The sequence below is a fragment of the Schistocerca piceifrons genome, chromosome 10, assembly GCF_021461385.2.
Source record: "Schistocerca piceifrons isolate TAMUIC-IGC-003096 chromosome 10, iqSchPice1.1, whole genome shotgun sequence".
NCBI lineage: Eukaryota > Metazoa > Arthropoda > Insecta > Orthoptera > Acrididae > Schistocerca > Schistocerca piceifrons.
The window spans coordinates 90,906,598-90,934,294 of NC_060147.1; the positions used below are offsets into that span (position 1 = coordinate 90,906,598).

Genomic DNA, 27,697 nt, shown 5'->3' on the forward strand with positions numbered 1-27,697 from the left:
CTGACACTAAGATCCACACCCGAATCATGCAGCGTCTTACCTTATGTGTTGCTTATCGTCAGTGGATAACATGAGCTCACAGTGAATTGTACATGTTTTAAACGAAATGGAAAACTGTTAGGAATAAGTGGGATTCAGGGTATCGACACTCTCTCACCTGTGCCGCTTTTTGTCAGAATTTTTCCTTCTATGATGTTATGTTGGAGAGAAGTAACTTAAGCCTCTGTGAGTTAAGGGTTCTGAGAAGCAAGATATTGCACGATGTTCTCGATTAGAGTTACATCGCTCCTTGCTTTTGGAAGCAGTTTCCAAAGAGCGAGTTAAAGCCTGATGTTCCCGAGGAGCAGCAAGTCTCATCTCTCCATTTTCATTGGACTCTTGAGATTTCATAGTCCTCAGTCCTTTAGCCATTCTGGTGTATTCAGGAAGATTTGATCATTTTCAGGCATTTTTATATGTAAACAAAATAAAATCAAAATCTAATGTGTAGGCACACAAACCACAAAGCAAACTTATTAAATTTGTTTTTCCTAGCATGGAATATAAGTAAAACACAACAAAAAAAGCAGTATTCTGGTGCACAAAGTGAAATCTGTGAATCTGATCATAGCCAAGTAAATTTGCTGTTAGTTTGTTAAGATAAGATTTTGCCACTTCATTCTGTCCTTGATGTCACCTTCTGGAAATACAACTGTCACTGCATTAAAAAAAAGCTAATAGTTCCATGTATTGGCTCTTTAATGTACCACAGAACTTAAGTGCTGTCTATCGGTTCTGTGGTGTACTACATTGTGATAATTAAACATCCAAAATACTAAGCGGATTGAATGAGTTTAGATAAAATTTAAAAACCTTGATTTTTTCCCCTTATTTTCATGCAATGAAGCTTGTACATCACCCCAAGCTACACTTATGTTGCCTATGAATAACCCTTGAAAATTTGTCTTGTAGTTTTGGAGATTAGCATGTTCAAATGGACAGGGATATAGACATGATGGTTTTAAAGTTTTAAGTATAAATATGGATGGAAAAATAATTTCACAATTTTTATATCGTTGTTCTGTCAATCCCAAGTTGCTCATAAAATTATACTGGTATTGCTATGGATTTTTGGGTGATAGCAGTAATTAATCAGAATCTTGAAATGCTCCATTTCGATATAAGTTATGAAATAAGTAATCGGATACTTATGCCTACCAGTTTAAAGTGACAACACACTTGGAACAACCAAAATATCATGTTTACTGCTACCTCTGCTGAAAGACCTTATGTTACATACAGGCACTAGATATCCCAGAGATTTTGACTGTCAGTATATTCTGACCAACAACATATTCAGGATGTCATAATACTTTAAAACTTGATAAATGGTCACAGAAGTTAGCCTTTACAGTAATTATTCCTTTGTTAGATAGTAGTAACTATCCAAATGAACTTGTTGTAATACTATCTATAAAAGAATCAACCATGTATAATACAAAACTCAACTGATCATGTTTTATATATCCTGAATATGGTCTGGTAATGACCAAAATGGTTTGCTGAGAAATATAAAACAAGTGCAGCTATTGTATTTACAGTGAAGTTCATCAAGTATCTTACAGCTGTAGGGGACCAGTTACACAAAATACTAATCTGACATAATTTCGTCAGTGTTGTGAAAAATTATGTTCAAGTATTAAACAGTAATTTATTCCGATTCTAGAAGCAGCATTTCATTTATCTATTTAATTATTTATCATATAGCTTCTTGCTACATCGAAAACAAAAATGTGTAAAGTATAGAGAATAGTATACAGAATTTAAAATCTTATAAGCAAACATCTAGAGGATATACATGATCTAGGGGCTTTGGAATTGCCAGCAGGAAGTCTCCTGGTTCATCATTGTATGACCTTGTAGGGCAGCCTTCAGTTAGCATCTGTAGCTTAAGGCTACATGTACACCTTATGTAAGGCTAAATGAAGTAACATATACTGATAGTCAGACAGTCTTGTGATCTCCTGAGCCTAAGATGCATTCTATGTATCTTCAAAGGCAGCACAGGAAGGTATGACATTCTGTTAGCTTTCAGGAGCAGAAGGTGCCTTCTCCCAGAGAGAGGGAAGTGTTATAGTAAAAGAGGGTGGCATGGCAGAAGGACATGGGCAAAATCCCACAGGAGCCTGGGGTGGGAGGAACTTCTCGTATAGTGTGAGAGAAATATTGATTGTTGATGCTAGATGAAATTGGAAAGCTGTGCGACCTTACAAGTAGGAGGGGAGTCATGTACTAGTCAACTTGGAGGTCAGTGTAACCTAAAAAAGGACAATTTTAGGTGAGAAAAAAGTAGAAAGGGACAAAAGAATAAATCAAATTAAATTAAAAAGGGTGATGAAACAAGACAATAAAACAGGAATAAGACCAGAAAAAATAGTGTAAATTGAGGCTAAGGAATCCTGCACAGTCTACTATTTCTCACCATCCACATAGCCTCTATTTAGAGTGGTTTTCTGGTATGCACTAAAAGGAGAATATGCCATCAAACAGAATCTAGAGTTGCGAGCTGGAAGTCATCGGGACTCCCATCATAGGCTCTTGTGGAACATTCTTCAACAATGTGACTGATGGTTTGATTTTGTCCGCAGTCACACCGAGGGGATGGTATTTTACCCCATTTATACATGGTGCAGAGAGGGGAGGAGGGGGGGGGGGGGGTTAGTCCAGCAAGGAAACAAAAGCTATTGTGCTGTCTCCCTGCACAGATAAGTATTAGGCTTCTGGCTTCTGTTTTCTATCCTAGATCAGATGATGTCCTTGATGTCTTACCTCGGTGTTGTCTTGTTGCTATTCAAAACAAGTTGTTGTTTTACATTCTGTGATGTCTGAAATTATAACTGTGTGGTACAAAGTCCCCCTCTAAAACTGAGATGTCAAATTTTTGAATGCATGAAAGTTGAAATTGCAGAAATTTACCACAACTGAAGTAGTGTGAAATGGTCAACAGTGGATGAATACCAGAATCATCATTCAGTTCGGTCATGTTGTGTGCGCTGTTTTTAAACTTCCTGACAGATAAAAACAGTGTGCTGGTCTGGTACTCAAAACCAGAAGCTTTGCCTTTCATGAAAAATGCTCTTACCGACTGAGCTGTCCAGGTGACAGGCACTCCTGGAAGGAAGGGTACTGCAGGAAAATGACTTAGCCATATCATAAGGCATTGTACCCTTGGAAGGGTACCCCCCTGACACAAGTAACATAACATCTAAACATGCAGATTCAAATACTAGTGTGACAGTCGTTTCCACAGGTATAAAATGGAATACAGCCCTCCTAGGCCACTATTACTTACAATTTACATTTGTGCCATGACACAGCATTAAATATTTATGGTGGATAGTTATGCAATGCCAAAGTTGTATCAGCAGAATAAGAGCTTGTACAGCTATAAGTTGAAAATGAGAATCTTTAAAATTTCTAGTTTACTCTTGTAAAACTTAACCAAATTTTCTGATTATTAATATTATTATTAATGGTATTGCAATACAGACACATAAGAAAGAAACAGCCAAATCACTAATGTAACAAACGCTAATAATTACAAACAAACATCAATAATATTACAAAGTTTAATGATTACAAACAAACATCAAGTCTATTAATATAATCTAGAGTTGCGAGCTGGAAGTCATCGGGGCTCCCATCATAGGCTCTTCTGGAACATTCTTCAACAATGTGACTGATGGTTTGATTTTCTCCGCAGTCACACCGAGGGGATGGTATTTTACCCCATTTATACAGGGAGTAAGCACATCTGCCATGACGAGTTCGAATCCTATTCAGAGTGGACCACGTTTTGTGTGGTAGGTCAAAACCAGGTGGCTTTTGTGTGATGCAAGGCATGTTATGATTTTGCCCTGCGTTCCATTTTTCAGACCGTGTGTTTGTGATGCTGAAACCTTCTTGTACACATGTCCTTGCTGTTCTTGTTGGCAGGTTCCTAGATCAAAGCCTATTAATGTTTGCAGCCTCAATGTCTTGGCGGATTGGCAGGCTTCGATTTCCCACAATGTTTTTGTATTCATGTACAAGGGTGTCAGTACATCGCAGGTGTGGCGGCGGGATGTGGCTTAATATTGGGAGCCATTGCGTTGGAGTGGGTTTTTATTTACTCCATAATCATCCTTAGAGTGTTATGCAGCTGGACATCCACCTTTTTTACTTGTCGGCTGTTTAGCCAAATCGGAGCACAGTATTCAGCAGCCGAGAATACTAAAGCAGAGGTGCGGAGAGTGGAGGCTGCTGCTCCCCAAGTATTACCACAGAGTTTTTGAATAATGTTGTTTCTTGGCTTTAACTTTTCAGCAGTCTTTGTTAGGTGCTCTTTAAAAGATAGTGCTCTGTCCAGCGTCATGCCCAAGTACTTCGGAGTTTTATTGTGCCTGAGAATCGTGTTTTCAAATCGAATGTTGAGTTCCTTTCTGCCGAATTTGTTGTTGAGATGGAAGCAACTAACCTCTGTTTTGGAAGCATTTGGTTGAAGTCTCCACTTACGGAAATATTCACCCATTATCTTCAGGTCTTTCGTTAGGATGTCCTCAGATGCTTCAATTGTGCTACATCTTGTAGCAAGGGCCCAATCGTCAGCATATTTATTTTTGTTACAAGCTGAGGTATATCGTGTTGTAGGTCACGTCGGAGGCTGCGGCATCACGGACGATGTGGTCCAGTGGATGGACCGTGTCCAGAACTCGGCGGACGAAGAGGAGCCCGAGCCGCCACCCCCTCCGCCCCCACCACCGAGGGGGCAGACGCGGAGCAGCTGGGAAGAGCAGGGGGCAGATGCCTACCAGAAGTACAGCCGCGAGGCCAACGAGGGCAGCGGACGCGGCGGCAGAACCAAGAGGGCGACCCGGCCAAAGGAGGACAACCGCAACACGTGCTCGCTCTTCATACAGACTGACCCCCTCATCTGGAGGCACATCTCAGAGACGGTGAGTGCTGACTGAGTCGTCCTCGTGCTGGTGGCTTTCTCTAGTCCTCTGATTGTAGCACTGGGAAGAGCTGCTCACCAGGTACGGCGGGGGGGGGGGGGGTTCAATAAGTATTCCCTTTTTTTTATTTTTTTACCAGTTTCCATTGAAAAATTGGGAATTTATTGTGAGACATTCTGGAATATCGTGCATTATCTGATATAGCTCATTGAAGTTCTGATAGGTTGTGATGCTATACTTAACCTTCAAAATAGTGTCTGTAATGGAGGTGTGTTACAGGCAGAGATCTGTTGGTGAACTTCTTTTGGCAGGAAACCAGAGCACTGCAGATGTTTATAGCTACTTGCAGATTGCCTACAGAGACCTGACAGTCCACAAAAGCATGGCAAATTGTTCGGCAAGGTGTCTGTCGTCATCGCAACAAGGGAGGGCATAGCCCTCCAGTGTCCCATGTGCTGGTACACAGCTGTGACTCCTTCAATGTTGGGACACGTAGACACACTCATTGACTGCCCACAGTCGAGGACAACCATCTGCACATAACTGCTTGTGCATTATGAGGCTGGTCGTAACAGTTTTTTGTCAAACATTGTCACTTGCGTCACAGGCGATGAAACATGACAAATGTGTGTTCCGTGAGAATGCCGGGCCTCTCACAAGTCCGCTTTCCCGAGAGTACTTCACACAACTTCATTGGACTGTTATTCCACATCCACCCTACAGTCCAGATCTTGCACCTTCTGACTTCCATCTGTTTGGCCCAGTGAAGGATGCACTCCGTAGGAAGCAGTACATGGATGATGGGAAGGTTCTTGTTGCAACAAGATGTTGGCTCCGACATCGACCAGTAGAGTGGTACCATGCGGGCATAAAGGCCCTCCCAGTAAGGTGATGTAAGGCTGTCACATTGAACGGAGATGAGATTGAAAAATAGGTTTTTGTAGCTGGAAGAGTGGGGAATAATAAAGTGTATTGGAATCCTGAATAAAACCAATCTGCTTTCAGTAAAGAAAGTGTGTTTGCATTAGTTACTGAATGCCTCTCATATGTCACACGTTCATGGAGCTTGCAAGAAGGGGGCTGCAAATGTAGCAAGTGCAGCTCAGTTTTACAGTTTCTCCATTTTTAGGTAACTCTACATACAGGTAAGACATCATGTTGCTGCTTTTTTGGCTTTTTTTATCTTACATTTTTGGTGAACCCTTACAGCTACCTGCTCGTAGAATAGGCTTAAAGGAAATACATTAAAATGGTTTATAGCAAGTAAATACATAATTACAGTATCTTTGAAATGAAGATAAATGTAGCAAATGTATTACACATTTCCAACATATTGTCAGCACAACCAGAACAATCAGAAAAAAATCGCATTAGTTTCATCAGATGACTACTGCTTTTGGTAGCAAGTACCATCAGGGTATCCATGCTTTGGGCTACATTCATTAAGTGTGTTAGCATCTCAGTGCCAAGTCTTCCACAATTCAATCTTTGGAAAAAAAAAGTAATTCTTTTTTGACTCATATATTTTTCCTTGTCACCACCTCAATTGGTAATATAAATTCGGAGGCCCCTCTCATATAATAATGAACCTTGAAGGTAGAATAAAACTGTGTATCATGCAAAAACTCTACAGTGGAACTTAATATTACATGGACAATGCTCTTATCTGAAGAGATCTCAGGTACTGACAGAAGGATTCAAAATATAAGCGGAGCATTATTTTGCACATCACTCGTGGCAGCATAAGGGGAATTCGTCATGTCACCTTTCTGGATATGAAGCAGAATTGCCTGCTTGAATGCAAATAAGTAGGAAAAACAACCCTGTAATTTTTGACTGCAGTATTAGCGGTGTGCTGTCTGACACATGCACATTGATTTAACATCTAGGCGGGACATACAAGGTGGCAAGAAATGGAATGAGTGAATAAAGTTAGTTGTAGGAAAGGCAAATTGTTGACTTTGGTTTATTGTGACAACTCTAAGGAGATGTAGCTCGTCTATAAAGCAAATTGTATACAGAACACTGATATGGTCCACAGGACACTTATATGGTGCATTCTTCAGTACTGCTTGAGCGTTTGGGGTCCCCACCAGGCCAGGTTAAAGTAAGAAATCAAAACAATTCAGAGGCGTGCCGCTAGATTTGCTACCAATAGGTTTCATCAGCACATACGTATCACGGAAATGCTACTTGATCTCAAATGGGAATTCCCAGAACGAAGATTGTGTTCATTTCATGAAGCACTGTTGAGAGTTCAAAGTACTACAAATTCCAGCAGACTGCAGAATGATCCTTTGTCACCAACACACAGCTCACGTAAGGGAGAACCGATACAGGTACTCAAAGTACCCTCGCAACACACCATCAGGTGGCTTGCGGAGTATGGATGTAGATGTAGATGTAGTAGATGTAAGTACCTCAAAGACAGGATAAGAGTGTGTTTAGAAGTACATAGATATTCATTTTTCCCTTGGACCATTTGTGAGAGGAACAGAAAATGTAATGACAAGTGTCGGTATGAGCTCCTGTTTGCTGTACACTCTGTGATGGCTGATGGACTTTGTATGTAGATGTAGTAAACAGTTTATCCTTCTTCAGATTTCTTCACCTGTTTTTGCGTGCAGTACATGAATATGTGACTTCTCCAAAGTATCTCTTGTAATTGAATCTCAGTCTCATACAAATTTCTGAGGTATTCGAATTGTTTGGTTTGCAGGTAAACGGTGATGCGGAAAAGACGAGGGAGGAGATTTTGTCCCTCATTGCACACCACGTTACGGCTGTCAACTATATTTACAGGGATACTAAGTTTGACGGCAATGTTGAGCACCGGAACATCAAGTTTGAAGTTCAGAGGATAAAGGTTTGTGAATACTCTCTTACGCATTCTCCTGAAAAATTTGAATTAGCATATCGCCAGAAAAATTATGGAGAAATTTCTCATCAATTCATCCAACTAATTTTGAATTAGTTGGAGAGAATGAAATAAAATGTAAATTTTTGATGGGAGAAATTCTGCCAGAATTTGTAGATTGTTGACCTAGTCGAACTCGAGTGTATAGTGGAAGGTGGTCCAGCAAAATTGCACAATGATTAATTTGAGTGGCAGTTCTCCAGAATATAATCTTCTGTGTGATTGTGTCAACAGATAGACGATGATGCTCCGTGTCAGCCCGGATGGAGAGGTGACCCGAACCAGTTCTGTATGGAAAACATTGACGTCAGCAACTTCCTGAATCTGCACTCTCTGGGCAACCACGAGGACTTCTGTCTGGCATACGTGTTCACGTATCGCGACTTCACCGGGGGTACGCTGGGGCTTGCTTGGGTTGCCTCTGCATCTGGTGAGCATCTGCTGATATTTGTGGAAGTATTGTAACTGTCATCTTGTGCAACTGTGCTTGGAGAAAATGAGCATGCCAAGAAACTTTCTCTTTGTGTGCAAGTGTGTGATATGACTACTTCTACAAATACACTTTTCTAATCATTGGTGCCCATACGACACAGCAGTGAGCATAAACAGTCAGTTACTTGATGTGATTTTGAAATGTCTTAATAAAACTGCCAAGTGTGACCTTCCTAGTGTATCATAGTATGAAGGAGGTTAATGGATTCATACTGCACATTAAGTAGGATCATTTATGAAAAATGCAAATCAATAATGCTCATGTGACGACACATGGAGACAGTGTGAAATATGTGTTTTATGAATAAATTCTGTTCACTGCCAGTACAAGGTGTGTGAGAAATGTAATGAGACTGATTATTTTATCGTAGTTTTTATTTTTTTCCAGTGACATGATTGTCCCCCCCAATGTAGCTCCCTTGCCAGCTATACCCCAGTATAGCCATTGTATCCAGTCTAGGTAGCAGCACTGAAAGGCTTTAACTGCTAGAACCTTTAACATGCCAGTCACAATCTTCTGAATGTTCTCTAGTGTCCCAGAAAGACATTTTTCAATTTTGGGATAAGAAAGTAGTCACAAGGACTCAGATCAGATGAGTAGGAGGGAACCGTGGAACATCGGGAATGCATTTTGAGGTCAAAAATACCGTGATGGAACTGGTCGTTTGAGATGGGGTGTTACCATGATACAGCATCCACTTGTCTGCCATTCCAGTATCTGGTCTCACTTGTTTTCCTGACCCTTTCAAGGACATCTTTGTTAAAAGCTTCGTTGACAGTTTGGTCTGGAGGAACAAATTCTGTATGCTTGATACCATTACTGTTAAAAAGCAAATCAGCATTGATTTGATCTTTGACTTGCCCATTCTAACTTTTTCTATTGTCTGAGGAGATCTCTCAGTGTGCCACTCCTCACTTTGTCGCTTTGTCTCGGGATCGTACTCAAAAATCCAGGATCCCTTACTGAAATGACATGACTGAACCATTCACGGTCATTGGCAACCCTCTCAGGAAGAGCAACACACGTTTCTTCGATTGTCCTTCTGCTCAGTTGTGAGGTTTTTGTCACCATTTTGGCACAAACTTCTCACATGTGCAAAACTTCACTCAAAATTTGCTGTAAGATGAAAGTGTTCAACAGGTCAGCCATCATCCTTTTTGTTTAATGTTGTTCTGATCCCACAAGAGCAGCCATATGTTCGATGTTTTCATTGGTATTTGAAGTTGGAGGTCTCCCCAGGTGAGGTTCATCTTCAACTTATTCTCAGCCTTCGAGAAATGATTTGTACCCATGAAAAACTTGTGCTCTCGATGAGGAATCTTTACCAAAAGCCTGTTACAGCTTTTGAAAAGCCTGTTACAGCTTTTGAAAGGTCAGACTCGCAGATTCCTGAAGTCCAACGTAAAACTGGATGGCGTAACATTACTTTAAGTTCTGCTGTTCCATTCCCTTAACACACACTTTACTGATGGTGCTCTCAAAAATAGTGTGATGGCTACATGGAGCTGAAACTTGGACTGAGCATCTGGATGGGATGAACATCGCGCTTTGCGCAAGTAGAACAACACACTGTTGCCATATTGCTCACATGTTATGAGTCTCATTACTTTTCGTCACACACATCATATTTCGGCTTTTTAGATTTTGAGATGTGTGACATCGTTAAGTGTCAGAAAGCAAATTTATTTTAATATTGGCATTGCTCTGCCAGATTTTATTGACAAAATTTGTTTTGCATAATATTTATCTCAGTAGTTAGTTCAGAGATTTTTAACTTTTTTTCAATTACAGGTGCATCTGGTGGGATATGTGAGAAGTTCAAAACGTACACAGAGACGATTGGTGGGCTGTACCACTCGACGAAGCGTAGCCTCAACACTGGAATCATCACGTTCGTCAACTACAACAGCCGTGTCCCGCCAAAGGTTTCACAGCTCACACTCGCTCACGAAATTGGCCACAACTTTGGTTCGCCGGTAAGTGCTAGGAGAGTTGTTGTTGTTGTTGTGTTTTTTAAAAGGCAGTGTAGTGCATTCGAGAGAGTCTTGTTTGTTTCTGGGATGTTGAGTGCCAATTATTAGAAACTGCTTTTAAGTGAGTCAACACTGTCCACTAACAGAGTCGTACAAGTTTGATCAGGATTTTCCTAACATTCTTTCGTGCTGTTGTAACACAAGAAGGAAATCTGTGTGACTAATAAATTATCTAAAACACAAGACAGAATAAAATACTATAAAGAGGCATGATTATCCAAATACAGACCAACTGAAACATCAGTTTGCCAAAAGCATACCATACAGGAAATTCAAATTTACACTTGCCATGCATTATGTAGAAGATCCACTGGTGCTGAGATGGGCAATTGGGCCGTTCCCCCTTCCTTCCACCTGCCATTGCTGTTGTCCTGTGTCTATGGCTGAGCCGTGTCTTGTGACATATTGTGCTGCTGTTGTGCCCTTTTTAGTGGCAACTAAATGTAAACATTTTGTTCTTGGTGTTTCCAATAAACCTAAAATAATAAACTAGTCAAAGGTTGGTGCTAGTGGAACGTAATATGCTCAGAATATGGAGTTGGAAATGCAGAGGGTGAGGAACTGAAAAGAATACTGATGCTGTTACAAAATTTGCAGATGTACCTGACAGTGAAGCAGGCAGCCTGCACAGAAAAATGATGGATGTGGCAGAATACCAGGATTTAGACACAGCACAAGGAATAGAATAAGCTTCCTCTTTCAGTGCAACCAAGTAGCCAGTTTGTATCTGAACTATCTTGGCTGATTAGGGAATCTTTGGGGTTTGAAGAATGTGGGGAAAATACTCAAGACAGGCTCAGACGTGAGATTGATGTTACTGACAATCAAGTGTTCTACATCTACATCTACATCTAGACCCATACTCCGCAAGCCACCTGACGGTGTGTGGCAGAGGGTACTTTGAGTACCTCTATCGGTTCTCCCTTGTATTCCAGTCTCGTATTGTTCATGGAAAGAAAGATTGTCGGTATGCCTCTGTGTGGGCCCTAATATCTCTGATTTTATCCTCATGGTCTCTTCGTGAGATATGCGTAGGAGGGAGCAATATACTGCTTGACTCCTCGGTGAAGGTATGTTCTCGAAACTGCAACAAAAGCCCGTACTGAGCTACTGAGCGTTTCTCTTGCAGAGTCTTCCACTGGAGTTTATCTATCATCTCCGTAACACTTTCACGATTACTAAATGATCCTGTGTTAATGGATGATGTCGTCATTGCAATTGTCATTGGCAACCAAAATGCTTGTGATGACAGGGAAGAGACTAACGAGAATGACCATGCTGGAAATGGATGGTTCAGTGAGGGAGCTTTCACTACCTTAAGACAGCTATGATGTGATTAGAACAATGAGAATAATATGATGCTGGCCAATTGCTGTCTTTGCAACATTTAGTGGCAGAAATAACCTTAGCTTTGAAATGAAAACAAGTCTTTAACTTTTCCCTCTCAACAGGAGGCGTAATTTAATGGCTGTTTTTAACTTTCATTTGTAGGCTATATAGTCAGCTCTAGGTGTTATTTATGAGAATTTCGATTAAACCTACTGATATCGAGTATTGACTTCATCCCTTGAGACTTCATCCATTTACATAATGATGTTGAAATGAGTGGCATCATACAGAGTGTGGCCGAACCGACTAAGAAGTTTCAAGGCATAACTGCTTAAGTGGTGACAGTGGGGGAGACAGTTGCATATCGTCTCCCTTCGTTCTGTCGGTAGCTTCACTTTAGTAGCCAATGTGGTTTGGACCGGAGCACATTGGGACTTTGCCTTGCATGCATATTTTGAAAACAACCGATCTGTGATCATGATGTAAAGACCTTTTAGGTGGCAGTTCAACATTTTGTGAAACAGTGCTGTTTCCAATGTGAACGCAATTTGTACGTGGGTTCCACAGTTGGAGGAAACTAGTAGCACGCTGAGAAGAAATACACGTGACCAATGCAAGTCCACCAATACACTAGAAAATGTGCAACCACAGTTTGAGGAGGAGTCTGTTTTGCGAGAAATGTTTACAGCACATCAGGTGTCTTTGAGAGGTGATGTGGAGTGGCTTGTACAGTCACCAGACTTGAGTTTTTGTGACTTACTTCCGTGGGAATATCTGAAGAAAAAAAGTGTTTAAATGTTAATTTCATATGCTACCAGAGCTAAGAGAACAGGTTATTGAAGGAGTCAATGCCATACTCTGCGATATGTGTAAACGTGCTGTTCAAAACTTCAGAGATCATCTCCAAAAGTGTGTAACTGCTAACAGCCGTCATCTTGAGGATGTTACTTTCAACACTGAGTGCACATAAAATTGTATTAACTACTAACGTCAAAAATGGAAACTTTTTTCCTGAATGTATCCCAATTTCTTTTTTATAATGCCGCAAAACTGCTTCATTGGTTGTACCACACCCTGTACTAGCACAAACAAAAAGTGAATGGACAATACTTTTTTGTGTTGACGTTATTTTTTGGGATGTTGCTTGTTAGGTTGAAAAAGATGGGTTGTGAATTGATGAAATGATATCAGAGGCTTCAATTAATACAATTTTTAGCAGACATAGACAGACTATTTTCACATTTTTCTGTTTGCTGCTAGAGATTTTGGTGAATTCATGTGTGCAGCTTACAAAATAACTCTGGGGCTTTAGTTCTTTGCACCTACTCCTTCAAATTCCTTGTGAAGTAAAACAATTATGATGTTGTTAAATATAGTGATAATTATCTTGTCATACAGACATATACTTATTCAGTCTCAAATTTCACTTTTGCTGTTAATTTGGTGTTTCATTTTTTCGCATACACATTATAAAAATGTATGTATGTATGTATGTATGTATGTATTCCTCCACATCACCTCCTACACCACTGGATCAATCTCAACCAAACTTAGTACACTTATCACTTACTTTCTGGGAAAATCCAGCATTGGAGTAAGAATCACCTACCTCTCAAAGGGGTAGGGAGGAGGGTGAAAAATAAGCATTTCTCATGACGCGCAAATAGCCAGACTATATGAATGAGAACACTTATAACTTGCGACAGACTTTGCACGTAATTTCAAACTTTTACATGACTTTTATCGTAGACAGTCATCACAAAATGATGAAAGGAAAGTAGATTAGCACTTGCTATATTTTCGCTGTTTATGCATTACAACTGTCACAAATGGTTCAGAGCACTATGGGACTCAACATCTTAGGTCATAAGTCCCCTAGAACTTAGAACTACTTAAACCCAACTAACCTAAGGACATCACACACACCCATGCCCAAGGCAGGATTTGAACCTGCAACCGTAGCAGTCCCGCGGTTCCGGACTGCTGCACCAGAACCGCAAGGCCACCGCGGCCGGCTACAACTGTCACATCAGACATTCCATATTAATTTATTAGTTTTTTACAACTATATTTGCAACATGTTTTGCAGACATTATCTAAGTCCTTTATCAATTTCAACCAAACTTGGTAGATATATTACTTACCATCTGGAAAGAAATTCTGTGGATGTAAGAACCATAACTTCCTGTTAAGGTGGAGATGACAACGTGATGATGGAGAGAAAAAGGGGTAAGGAGGAGATGGACTAATCAAAGTTGCCTGGTCAATATTAGTACTCAGTTAATGTTGTGGTAATTGTGAATACTCAGTCACTTGAAATGCAATCTCCTGCAATGGTTTTATAACCATGATCTTGCACTTCTTGCTGACATTGCTGCCTTCTATAAAATCTGATATTTATACTTCATTCAAATGAAACACCTTCAGATCAGTTAACTGTTAAAAGCATACTGCCTGTTAGTGTTCATTATATATCACAAAACAACAGCTCTCTAATTTTATCCAGAACTAAACTTGAACTGTCACTGTACAATTCAATTGACCCTTCCTCTTTCTTTAACATTTGCATCGTTGATGGACTCGGAGCTGTTCAGTTCCATCTCATGGTGGTACATCTCAGTCCACACTGGTCCTACAGCCGCACTATAATAAGCAATTTAATTTTGGCTTGCCGTTCTCATAGGTGTGACGTGTTGAGTGTGGAAGATGTGAGTCATCCTAGATGTTCTCATCTAAAAATAAGAAAATATATAATTTACAAAATTAACTGACAACCCGTGTTGTTCGTTAAAAATGAGCTGGCTATGCTACTTCTTTGAGGTCTCTACATTGACGATTCTGTAGCAGTAACAGATCATGAGAAATGCACGCTACACACACTGCACACTACAGACATGTTTACCTCATTTTTAATTATCCTGTTGGTATTCAATTCTTCTTAGATGTTTTTGATTACTTCATATTTTGGAGTGCTTTATCCTCTTATGTAATGTATATTTGTATTATATGAATAATTAAAGGGTTTGGATTACTGCAGATATTTAAATTTGCTGTTTTCTCTGTTGTTCACAGCATGATTACCCAGCAGAATGCCGTCCCGGTGGGCTCAATGGCAACTTCATCATGTTTGCGTCGGCCACGTCGGGTGACCGGCCCAACAACAGCAAGTTCTCGAGCTGCAGCATCGGCAACATCAGCAAGGTCCTGGATGCTATTGAGGACAACAAGAAGAGGAATTGCTTCACAGGTCAGATCTACCACATTTTGGAAGTAACAATTATTTGAGTCAGACATTCTGGAATATGAAATTTTTGAATGTGGATAACTTTCTAAATAGAAAATTTTTGAAAAATTTAAATTTTTGTGGAAGCAGGAAAAATATGAGAATTTAAATGAGTGACTCACTTTAGAAACTAAGAGCTGTTTGCTCACTGAAAACGTCATCTCCTTGTGTATGTGTTTTTTTTAGCTAAAGTGCGCGTCATTTATGTTGGCGGCCGAGTTTAGGTTCGTTCTGCGCATCTGACGTCACAAAACACAGTCAGCCAATGAACAGAGAATGACGTTGCCAGATCTCGACTGCAGTGCAGAGCACGGACGAGTGTCTTCAGTTTTAGAAACGTTCAGTCATAAATAAAGTAATAGAACAAAAGCAATGTCTTGATAGCAGACTTTCTTTTATAGAAAGCTTGGAAAAAGCATTCTTTATACCAATTGCTTCATATTCTATTAATTAATTAAACCAAATAAGCAATAAGATTCCTAATTCAGGCGATAGCAAGGAAAGGTGTTTGTATCAATCTCACAAACCGCTTTTTCACAATAAAGAACAGCAGTAATTGTTTATTTCCTATTGTACTTCGACGAAGTGTGAATAATTCATAGTCATACCAACAGTGTTTATCAGTATTTTGCATGACGTGTTAGAGTCCTCATTAAGTTACGTTATCAGATGAGTTGCGTTAGCGTAACGGTGAAGGTATTGGGCTACTAAGCGAAAGGTTATGAGTTCAAACCTTGTGTAGTGCTTAATATTTTCTTTATTTAAAAACAATATCGAAGTGTCTTACTTCACGAATTTTATTCGTTTGAATGCAATTGTTTTGAAATTTCTAGTGCTTTGTCTCCTAATTAACCCTTTCGCTGCTGCAGACACCTGCTCCCCGCATTCCGTGCTGTGCGCGATTTTGTCATCACTGCACTGCTCGCCTGTGAAAACACATGGTGTTCCCACTGCTTTGACACACTTATCATTCGATTTCACAAAAACTATTTGGCCCAAAAATTTGATTTTTACACATCTTCTTGACTGATACCTTCCCCCCATAAATGACTTAATTTTGTTTCGATGTTCAATGCAGTTATTGTGCAGCATTAAATGTAGTCAACCATTGCACAAAATTTTGAAGAGTTTGCAGAGGTAAAAGTCCATAGCATATACTCTCCGTATGGTCGATTTTAGTTGCCACAATGTTGAGAATGAAATGTGGACAAGATACCTAAATTTCATATAAAATTTACTGCATAACAATATATCATTTAATTTAAGTACCACGTAGGTGTCATATGTAATATTGAGAAATGTTCCGTCTTCCGCGACTGTAATAAAAGTTTTATTTACACTGGGCGCATTTGGCTTTGTTTTAAAGCACTTCAGTCAGTCAAAGGTATGGCACATACACAATGGTACTCATGTTCTCTTTCTTGTTTTTGTTCCACAGTCGCAGTTTTACCAATGGTATTGAAATATATTCCTCTTCTGCAACTGTAATAAGAGACTTATTTAGACCAGACTCATTTCTCTCTTTTGAAGCATCTTCAATGGACAGTATTTTGTGTCCTCCATTGCCAAGTCACCTTTCATAGTTTTGTGCTGTGGTAACACAATATTCAACGTTTGTGTCGGCTGATCAGTGTTTTAGCAAATAAATGCTGTTTGTGTGTGCCACACACAAAAATTATATTTGACATAGCTCAGAGCACTTCACTGAAAGACCGTATATTCAAGTCCTAATGTTTTTGTGAGTCCACAGTGTTGTTTAATGTATTTTGTCTACTTCCTTTTGATTGATTGAAGTGCTTTAAAATAAAGCCAAACATGCCCAGTGTAAATAAAACTTTTGTTACAGTAGCAAAAGATGGAATATTTCTCAATATTACATACGACACCTACGTCGTACTTAAATTAAATGAGATATTGTTATACAGTAAATTTTATATGAAATTTAGGTATCTTGTCCACATTTCATTCTCAACATTGTGGCAACTAAAATCGACCATACGGAAAGTATATGCTATGGACTTTTACCTCTGCAAACTCTTCGAAGTTTCATGCAAAGGTTTACTATATTTAATGCTGCATAACAACTGTGTTGAACATTGAAACAAAATTAAGTCATTTATGGGGGGGAGGTATCAGTCAAGAAGATGTGTAAAAATCTAATTTTTGGGCCAAATAGTTTTTGTAGAATCTAATGATAAGAGTTTCAAAGCAGTCGGAATGCCACGTGTCTGCACAGGCGAGCAGTGCAGTGACAAAATCGCGCACAGTGCGGAATGCGGGGAGCACGTCTTTGTAGCAGCGAAAGGGTTGATGCGGCTGTGGTGGCTGTACTTCATGAACTGCACGCTCCCCCCTAAACGTAAGCTTGCGAACTATGCTATACTATGGCGCTGCTTCTCTTGGCGCGTGCGTCGTGTGCAACTGGCAACGTAGCGATCTCCCGCGTCTGGGCGGGCGTGCGCGACCCGCCAAGATAAAAGAATTGAACTATAGTCTTGACAGAAATCATTTGGAGGTAAACTAACTATAATGTAGTTCCACCTCACTCTGTCACAGTGTTTGTGATAGTACACACACTGATACGTCTGTACCGTCCAGTTGCGTGTCTAGTGGGGTTAATAAAGCTGTTTTTGAAACTTCCTGTCAGATTAAAACTGTGTGCCACACCGGAACTCAAGCCTGTAACCTATGAGCAATCCGAGACCTCATAACTCGAGAGGTGTGAGCATTGCCAGCTACAGGCAAGGTCACGGGCTTGAGTTCGGGTCTGGTGGCATGCAATTTCAATCTGAAAAAGTAATGCATTTAATATTTGTACTATGTTAATATTTCAGAAATGCCTCTCATTTTGTTTCAGCCCATTTCTCGCTGGATTTCAATTTGAGGAACTGATAAATACATTGAATATTTCGTAATTGTGTAACTGCAGTTTGAATTTCACTGAAAATTTCATCTCTTAGCAACAATATTATGAAAAGGAAAGTTGTCACTCACCATACTCACTCAATGTGTGGCTTCAGTTGTCTGAGACTGCAGTCATGTGTGTGAGACAGTTACATTTGTGTGTGTGTGTGTGTGTGTGTGTGTGTGTGTGTGTGTGTGTGTCATCTGTTTTTGACATTGGCCTTACTGGCCGAAAGTCTTATTTGTGACTGTTTGTTGTGCCTATCTCCAACTGAGCATGTCTGCTATATGGTGTGTGGCAACTTTCTTATTCATTCCAGCCTGGATTTTTCACCTCATAGCAAATTACTATTCTTCACTGTATCTTACTACATCATAATTTCAGAATTTACTGATCAATCTTGAAAGTTTACAGATTGGATCTTTTTGTGTGGGTGACTTGTGTTCTCTCAGGATGTACGTTTGACTCTGTGACTTTCCCTCACAGCTTCGGAAGGTGCTTTCTGTGGGAACAAGATTGTGGAGATCGGAGAGGAGTGCGACTGTGGCTACGATGACGACGAGTGCACAGACAAGTGCTGCTACCCGCGACAAGTGTCGGAGGTGGACCGCATCAAGAATGAGTCGGCCAAGGGCTGCTACCGCCGCGCTGGGACGCAATGCAGGTAAGTGTTGCCTCTCTCTGGGGTAATGTGTCTCTGATAGCAGCTGTTGTTGATGACAGTGATGAGAGTAAGTATAACTGTTATAGAGATGATATTGCAGGTCATAACATTTATCAGAGCCATTGCTGTGTTCCCAGGTTTTCTCGGTGTGATTGGTTAATAATTAGGAATTAAAAAATTCGTGTTTTGCAATAAATGTGAAATAGGTGGATATTCTGCCCCAAAATACAAAAATGCAAAATTAATTAATTGATGCAAACTCTGCCTTAAAATGTGAGAATGCAAAATTACTTACTAGACACTCTTTCATAGCGAACTGTATCCAGATGAACTATTTCATCAGAGATAGTTTGAAACAGCTTTGTTTTCTGCATATAAATATCGAAACTGTAGCCAACTTTCAGTTACAAGTATTATACATCATCTGGTGAAGCCCAATTTGGAAATATAATCTGCACAAGAACCTGTCTGCAAAATAAAAAGTGTATGAATGCAATGACGTATCAGTGTGCTCAGTGATCTGGTGCCATGACAGTTGTGGGTGCATGAATGGTCTGTTTAAGATACAAGCAAGATTTAAGATACATGCAACATAGTACTCAGCCATGGGACCTAGCATGTTATAACAAAGAAACATGTACTGTATGTTTGTTTGTCAGCTAAAGTTCAAAAGATGGTATAGTTCAGAAATTTTATTGTGGTGAATTAAGTGGTGGATGTTTTGTACTGTGGATGCATCAAATACCACTAGAGGTTGGGCCTGAATTGTGTCATTAACAATACTCTGCTAACCTCAGCAAGGAATTGTATGGTAGCTATCCCTGAATGCTTGGTGTTATGCTTTGCTCATTGTTTTCATTTCTTTTGAAATAGGTGAAGTCACTAATCATGGTCCATCACAGATTTAAAGTACATCCCTCACAACAGAAGAAGGTGTCGACAGTCCCTATGACAGTGTGTCAATTCTGCTGTAGGCTGCTGCCCTGCCAAAGGGTGATGGACTTAATTCCCTGCACCGCTCCCCTCCCCTCTAGTGGTCAAAATTGTAGTTCGTTTATGCTTTCGACCACCTGCCACTATAGTCTGTAGTGTCCATATTCTGCGCTACAGTGATTGGAAAGCAAAATCTGTAACATTTTGTGACTGGTATGAAGTTCTTCCCCTAACATTAAAATAGGGTTACTGTACATTAAGTTCTATTTCTACATTAACTGCATTGCCATTTGTACCTGTAGCATTATTAAACATGGGTCACAAAGCTATGAATACCCAAGAAACTTCTAAATTAATAGTCCACAGATTTTGTTATTGTCAAACTGGGCAGGAAAAGACAAATAATGTCCCATTAGCCAGAGGTTTTGCAAAAGGAAATGCTCCAGTCAAAAAGTTTCCAATCAGCTCTATTTTTGTAACAGTCAGTTTCAAAGAAGAAGGCTTTTTTTGTCTTCAGTCATGCAGCATGACACTCATATAAATTTGTGTGTCAAATCATTTACAAAAAAAAAGTAATGCAAATTTTGACAAAAATAGATGTGAATACTGCAAAAATAGATCAGGATTTTGTCAAAAATAGATGGTATATTTTCCATTCACTATTAATGGTGTACTGCTTGATGTTCAGCTAATATGTTGTTTCCATTTTCCTACATGATATTTCATTGATTGGCCCAGTTATCTTGTTCAGATGTTGTGAGTTGTGCTGCCCAGACTCCTAGCAGATTGTGAAGCATTGTCGGTGTCACATTTCCATTTGTAGCAACAGTCTGACCCCCTGTGCCTGCTACACCCACTGAGTCTTATTCATTTGTGAAGCGCACATTAGCTCAGTGTTTTACTGCTCTGGTGGACTAGATGGCCAATGAGGTCTCAATAAATTGTGTGTCAGACTCGGTGCTCTGTGTAAATTGAAATTTTGATCACAGTTTATTAGGTTTTGTGACATGTTTATTTTGACAGCCCCATTAATTACACAGTTTGAGATACTTGGTGTCTGCACCACGGTATTGGTCTCATTGTATTGCACGTCATGATTATCTCCGTATCTGTCTCGGCGAAAGCTGATTTACTCCATTGTCTCGTTTGGCTATGTTCTTTGCACCTCAACCCAACTGTTTGCTGAATGTAAGACTTGCCAAATTCGTGTAGAATGTGGTACAGGTCTCTGTTTCAGAAACTTACATTGTTCTCAACATTGCAAAAAAGGCTTTTTATCTTTCTTGCACAGTTGCGGAGAGGTATAAGCAGTAACAGCAAGACACCCACTATACAAGAAATAGCACTACCTTCATTGTGGCTTGCATCAATTATTGTCACCCCTAAGGCTTGGATTTTGCTACACATGGATTTGTTGTGATGTTGATAATATGATCATGGAGCTCTGCATGATAACAGAGCATTTTATGAGCATTGACTTTTAAGTTTTACGCAAACAATGAAACAAAATTTTTTCTACAATTTTTTAAATTGTGTTTCAAAAGATTTGCCTTTAAAATTTATTGAATTCCATTCAAACTGACAAGAGGATGATCAGACCTGTTACAGATTTTGATGAGTCTCAGGCATGTTGTGGAGGGATCTGTCCTAAGGACCTGTCTAGCGGCTTTCATGCGACAGCCCGTAATTTCTGAGAAATTTGATGTTGAAGTTTTATGCATATCTTCTGTATCAAGCGAGTGTAGCATAATGGCTAAGGGCCCTGTCCGCGATACTGGTTGTATGGATTTGCCAGACCTATTAGGTTTACTTTTAGATGCAGGTTAAAAAATTTTCACAGAAAAGATTTGGAGTGTCCCAACTTGCTAAAGACTGATAGAGAAATCACTGTGAGGGAAGGTTTCGTAAAAACCCATTCTTTAATTGTGCTTTCACAGGAATGACCATGTACATGTAGTTTGCACTGAAGTTGATTGAACAGTGAATAATCTCTTTCAATCTAAACAAAAGTGTTTCTTCCAATATCGCCTCTGAAAAATTCATGGGCATGCAAATTAGTGCCTTTCGTGCTGTACGAATTTGCGCTTCTGTTGCTTCTACAACAAATTTCATGCCGTATTATGTTGTAGAACAGCAAGCAATGCATGTGATGGTGAATAAGACAGTTCTGTAATCTATTCTGTAACAAACAGAATAAACATTTTAGGAGAATTTGGTGTAATGTTTGATTAATTAAGAAATTACTCCAGTGAAAATGACTACTGTTGAAAATTTTTTGATGACATATACTATTTAATGATATTCTGTACTATCAGATTGAAGAAAGTGCACAGGCAAGATTTGAACCTGTACTGCCAGATTGGTAGCCATTAACCTTAACCACTGTGGTAAGCTGATGAACATTATGATTATGGGAGGTATGCATAAAACTTGAACATTGATTTTGTCAGAAAGCAAGGGCCATCGCATGAAAATCTGCTAGCCAGGTACTCAGGATTAACAGTTCTACAGGTCTGATGTCTCCTCATGAGGTAATGATAACTGCTTTCAACAAAAAGTCTTCATTTGACAAAAGAGAGCATGAAGTAGTTGTTAGGGAATAAAGCAAGTGAATATGAGCACGGAGATATTATTTTGATATTTCTCGCTATCAAATAATAGACTGTTTGACACAAAGTTTGGGCTGTTTTCGCTAATTTGTTGAATGATTTAGGGTGAACAGATGGTTGTGACGGGCAGGAGTGGCCGAGTAGCTCGTGCATGCGTAAAATGTGCCCTGTAGTTCTGCCTGACGGGTAGCTTATAATGTGTCACATGTGTCCGCTTTGGAACAGCGTGCTCCAAACCGATGGTTATGTCGTGTCCAGCGTAACCACACAGACATTTTCTTGCATCGGAAATAACATTTTTTGGGATCAGTTCATCTTGGAACACCCAAACAGTTGATCACTGCTTAGCTTCTGGCTTGTACGAATATGTCAAAGTTGGATGTCATTTAGACCAATGGGCCTCTTTTGGAGCTTGTATCGAATGGCGCTGAATCTGTCATTAATGGATCTTTTTCAAAGCTAAATGTTAAAACAAAATCAGGGTGACTGTAGTATTTGATGAACTTGAAGATACCTCAGTCGTATGGCCACAGCTGGGCAACATTAATCAAAAAGTTAATTTGGTTAATCGTTAATCCATTATTAGGAAAGTTAACTTCATTACACATTGAAGCATTACTTTATAGGAGATTTATCGGAGGTTAAAGTTAATTGTTAATGTAAAACTTGTAATAGTAAACATTATATTGTGGGTGTAGTGAAACAGCAAATGAATCCAACAAATTACTGTTGCTTAAAGAAAAATTTTTAAATGGGGAAGTTTAGGTAGAAAATCGAAGACAAATAAAAAAGTAGTTTAATTGTTTTATGATTATTTAGTTATCAATATTAGATCATGGGTGAATAAAAATACACAAGAACAGTATAGTATCTGATTCTCAATGCATATTCCCCTTAATAAGAGGCTGCTTTAAATGAAAATGTTCATTAACAACTTGTGTGCCAAATATTCTCCTATTGTTTGAGATTAAAGGTTTTTATAAGCTTCTCAAATGACTTTGATCCAGTGACATGTAAAGGAACCATGTTTGTAACAATGAAGTTTACTATGCATTGATCCACACTAGCTTGAGACACATCGCCGCCAATTACTACAAGCCAAAAGACTCTTGGATGTTTCTCCCTTGTATTCTTTCAACCGGATTACTGCTACTAGCTCTGCTGTCAGTATCTGGATGCTAAGATTGATTTTTCTTTTTAACTTTTCTCTACCAGAAGCAGCTTTCACTGTTTTTCCAAACTGTACATACCGTGATTCATGTGTTCTCCTTATGTATTGTTGCAAATTGTTAATTCTCAAAATGTGAGCCCTATTTCTTGACTTTTTAGGTAAACACAGTTTACAGTCAAAAAATACATACAAAATTAATGTAATCATTTAAAAGTGCTCACAAATTTTCATCAGTTATAGAGCTAGAATCAGATTCCACGATTTAGTTTCCACAGTCATCCCACGAACAAAAAGTAGTGCTTAATGCAAACTCAGTTAACGAACAACAATAAGCAGCCAACATCTATAGTTATTCTCACTCACACCTGATTGTTTGCATCAATCATGCCCACCCCAGCTAGCCACACACCTACGTGACCCAAACTTGTCAAAAGATGATGACCACTGGTGGCATGGTGTAATTTCTCTCGTAAGCAGCAGAAACCTAGTTATTGAGTAACGGACCTGAAGAAATTTAGCAGACGTTAAATAGTCTGTTAACGTTTTTGAAAATTAACTTTAAGTTCAACCTGTCACTCAAAAAGTTAACTTCGCTAATCAACGATTAACTGATTATCAGTCTTGCACCCAGCTATGCTTATGGCAAATCATATTTCAGTCCTCTTCATCTGTCTTGAAAACAGCAACCTGTTTTGGTTGACCTTGATGAAATTAATTGCAGTTGGAGTTATGGCCATGACATAATTCTATAAACCAACTGCAAACTATCTTCCCTGAAGGTAATTGATCAGCAAAAGTAGAATGATGGAAATCTGGTAATTGTTTTTGAGTTAGGACTTGACGAAAATTATAAAAAAAAAAAGTCATTGAAAGGAAACTGTTACATGAAATTTTCACATTTTCACAACAGTTGGTCTTAAACAGTCACTGTAAACAAATTATTTGCTCACTTTCAAATTTGCTGTTAATTTGATGACAAAAAAAATCACAACCTGCAATGTCCCATCCCAGTAGCAGCATTTAGTGGAAGTTTGTGGAAACTTGTAAGGTGAACCCCATCCGGCTGGTCCCGGCAGAGGTTCGAGTCCTCCCTCGGGCATGGGTGTGTGTGTTTGTCCTTAGGATAATTTAGGTTAAGTAGTGTGTAAGCTTAGGGACTGATGACCTTAGCAGTTAAGTCCCATAAGATTTCACACACATTTGAATGTTTTTTTTTAACCTCATCTACTGCCCTGGCCTGCTTTTAGGAGGAGACCACTTCTTACCCCTGCTTCCTTCTGTTGCAGTCCCAGCCAAGGGCCGTGTTGCTCCAGTGAAACGTGCCAGTTCGTGCTCAGTCGGCAGAACGTGCTCTGCCGCTCAGAGTCCGACTGCAGTTGGAGCTCCAAGTGCAGTGGCAGCTCGCCCGAGTGCCCGGCGCCGATGCCCAAGGCCAACAAGACACGCTGCAATGAGGGCACACAGGTAACCTACCACGTCATTTTGTCCGTGCTAGTATGAAGAGAATTAAATCATTCAGCGTGTGAAATTACCAAAGAATGTGGAAAACGTGGAGGACTGATAAGATAAGAAAGCATGATGTTCACTGCAGAATTGTTGAGGAAAGGACCGTGCGGAAAACCTTGATTAGAAGAAAGGACAGGGTGGTAGAACATGGGTTGGGACATCAGGGAATAGCTTTGATGGTATTAAGGGAAGCTATACTGGCTAAAAACTGTGAGAAATAATTGAAGACATTTGGTGCCTCTTTGACTCTGCAGCAAAGTTTATGTTGTTTTAAAACTACGTGGGAGATGAAAATATGTAGTGGACTAAGATTGAAGACTGAGCCTTGCTTTACATGGCAATGCTATTACTGTCAGAGTTATCAGGGATGACTCATGACCCACCTACACAGTTTTAATTCTGGCTTTACCTCTCTTCTTCCTTTCAAACTTCACAGAAGACTAGTGCTCCTGTAAGAAAAATTAGGCAATGTTCTGGGTTTGAAACACAGTTGGAAACACAGCCTTTATCTGGCAGAAGTTGCATTGTGCTACTGTTGTATCTGAAATGATGAGATGTGCAGCTCTGATTAGAAAGGTCAAACACTGAAGTGTTTGAGTTCCCTCCCCAAACTGTTTGGGCAGATACCGCCCTCTGTCACCTCCCATCTCGCACAGTGACAATACATTGTGTGGATTCGAAAGTGACAGAGGTGGTAGAGAGAAAAGTAAAGGAAAAGTATGTGGCTGTTATTCAGAAAAGTCAAAGATGTAACAAGCTACTGGAAGCATTGAAGTGATGCATTGCACAAACAGCAAATTTTAGAATTCCAAAATGAATTTTCCATCTCCATCCGCCTTCTATCTCCTTCTCCTTCCCTGCCACCATCTGCTTGTTTCTACATCTCCTTCCCTTCTTTTCCTGACCAAAAAGCTGCTGTAACAGTTGTCAGAGATCAAAAATACATATTTTGTCTTTCACTTGATGGTCTTGAACCTTGATCTCTTGTTCCCATTCAAGCAATAAAGATTAGATTAGATTAGTTCCATAGATCATGAATATGACACTTTGTAATGATGTGGAACGTGTCAGGTTAATAAAAGTTGTCTATACAAGATATTACATTACACATTTTTTTTTCTTTTTTTTTGGTGGGGGTGGGGGTGGGTGATGGGGAAATTACCCACTTACTACATCCAAAAAATTCATCTAATGAGTAAAAAGAGTTGCCATTCAGAAATTCTTTTAATTTCCTTTTAAATTATATATGGCTATCTGTCAGACTTTTGATGCTACTGGGTGAGTGACCAAAGACTTTTGTGGCAGCATAATTTACCCCTTTCTGGGCCAAAGTTAGATTTAACCATGAATAGTGAAGATCATCCTTTCCCCTAGTGTTGTAGCCATGTACACTGCTATTACTTTTGAATTCGTTTGGATTGTTAATAACAAATTTCATAAGTGAATATACATATTGTGAGGTTACAATGAAGTTCGCTAGCTCTTTAAATAAGTGTCTGCAGGATGATCTTGGATGAGCTCCAGCAATTATTCTGATTACACGCTTTTGTGCAATGAACACTCTTTTACTCAATGATGAGTTGCCCCAGAATATAATGCCATACGAAAGCAGAGAATGAAAACAGGCGTGGTAAATTAATTTACTGAGACATATATCGCCAAAATTTGCAATGACCCTAATAGCGTAAGTAGCTGAACTCAAAAGTTTCAGCAGATCTTCAGTGTGTTTTTTCTAGTTCAACCCCTCATCAATGCATACACCTAGACATTTTGAATATTCTACCTTAGCTACCGATTTCTGATCGAAGTCCATATTTATTAATGGTGTCATTCCATTTACTATGTGGAATTATATATACTGTGTTTCAGATAGCAATTCTTAATGAGGGGAACTGTTGACTTATGGGAGTATTAATAGGACATACATCTCAAACAAAATCCACTAAGGCATTAGGACACCTCATTTTGAAACTAAAATTATTATTTAAATATTCATACTGACTTTTCACTGTCTTTGGTGCTGTCTAGTCCCATGAAGAGGACCTCTCTCTCTCTCTCTCTCTCTCTCTCTCTCTCTCTCTCTCTCTCTCTCTCTCTCTCTTGTGGGTATTTCTTTTGTTTTATCTGATGTACATCTTAAAGTCCCCTTAATGCAATGATTGATGATGAATTAGAGATGCATTTATAAATAGCCCTCATACGTCACATCTTAAAGACAATTTCCTAATATTTGTGAGAGTATTATTCCAAAATTATGTTTAACCTAAGAGTCGAGGGGCATGAAAGGAAAGCAGCGGTTGGGAAGGGAGTGAGACAGGGTTGTAGCCTCTCCCCGATGTTATTCAATCTGTATATTGAGTAAGCAGTAAAGGAAACAAAAGCAAAATTTGGAGTAGGTATTAAAACCCATGGAGAAGAATTAAAAACTTTGAGGTTCGCTGATGACATTGTAATTCTGTCAGAGACAGCAAAGGACTTGGAAGAGCAGTTGAACGGAATGGACAGTGTCTTGAAAGGAGGATATAAGATGAACATCAAGAAAGGTAAAACGAGGATAAGGGAATGTAGTCGAATTAAGTCGGGTGATGCTGAGGGAATTAGATAAGGAAATGAAACACTTAAAGTAGTAAATGAGTTTTGTTATTTGGGGACCAACATAACTGATGATGGTCGAAGTAGAGAGGATATAAAATGTAGACTTGCAATGGCAAGGAAAGTGTTTCTGAAGAAGAGAAATTTGTTAACCTCGAGTATAGATTTAAGTGTCAGGAAGTCGTTTCCGAAAGCATTTGTATGGAGTGTAGCCATGTATGGAAGTGAAACGTGGATGATAAATAGTTAAGAGAAGAAGAGAATAGAAGTTTTCGAAATGTGGTGCTAC

At 39.4% G+C, this 27,697-nt stretch overlaps 1 protein-coding gene across 2 annotated transcripts in view; it reads left to right on the forward strand.

Moving 5' to 3' along the window:
* Nucleotides 1-27,697, forward strand: part of LOC124718643 (disintegrin and metalloproteinase domain-containing protein 10) — a 543,247-nt gene that overhangs the window by 493,446 nt on the left and 22,104 nt on the right. For both annotated transcript variants that reach the window (XM_047244269.1, XM_047244270.1), the window contains exons 4-10: nucleotides 4,669-4,973; nucleotides 7,693-7,839; nucleotides 8,125-8,320; nucleotides 10,175-10,359; nucleotides 14,818-14,992; nucleotides 18,420-18,597; nucleotides 24,597-24,774. In XM_047244269.1, coding sequence (XP_047100225.1) covers nucleotides 4,669-4,973; nucleotides 7,693-7,839; nucleotides 8,125-8,320; nucleotides 10,175-10,359; nucleotides 14,818-14,992; nucleotides 18,420-18,597; nucleotides 24,597-24,774 — 1,364 coding nt within the window. The remainder of the gene's footprint in view (nucleotides 1-4,668; nucleotides 4,974-7,692; nucleotides 7,840-8,124; nucleotides 8,321-10,174; nucleotides 10,360-14,817; nucleotides 14,993-18,419; nucleotides 18,598-24,596; nucleotides 24,775-27,697) is intronic.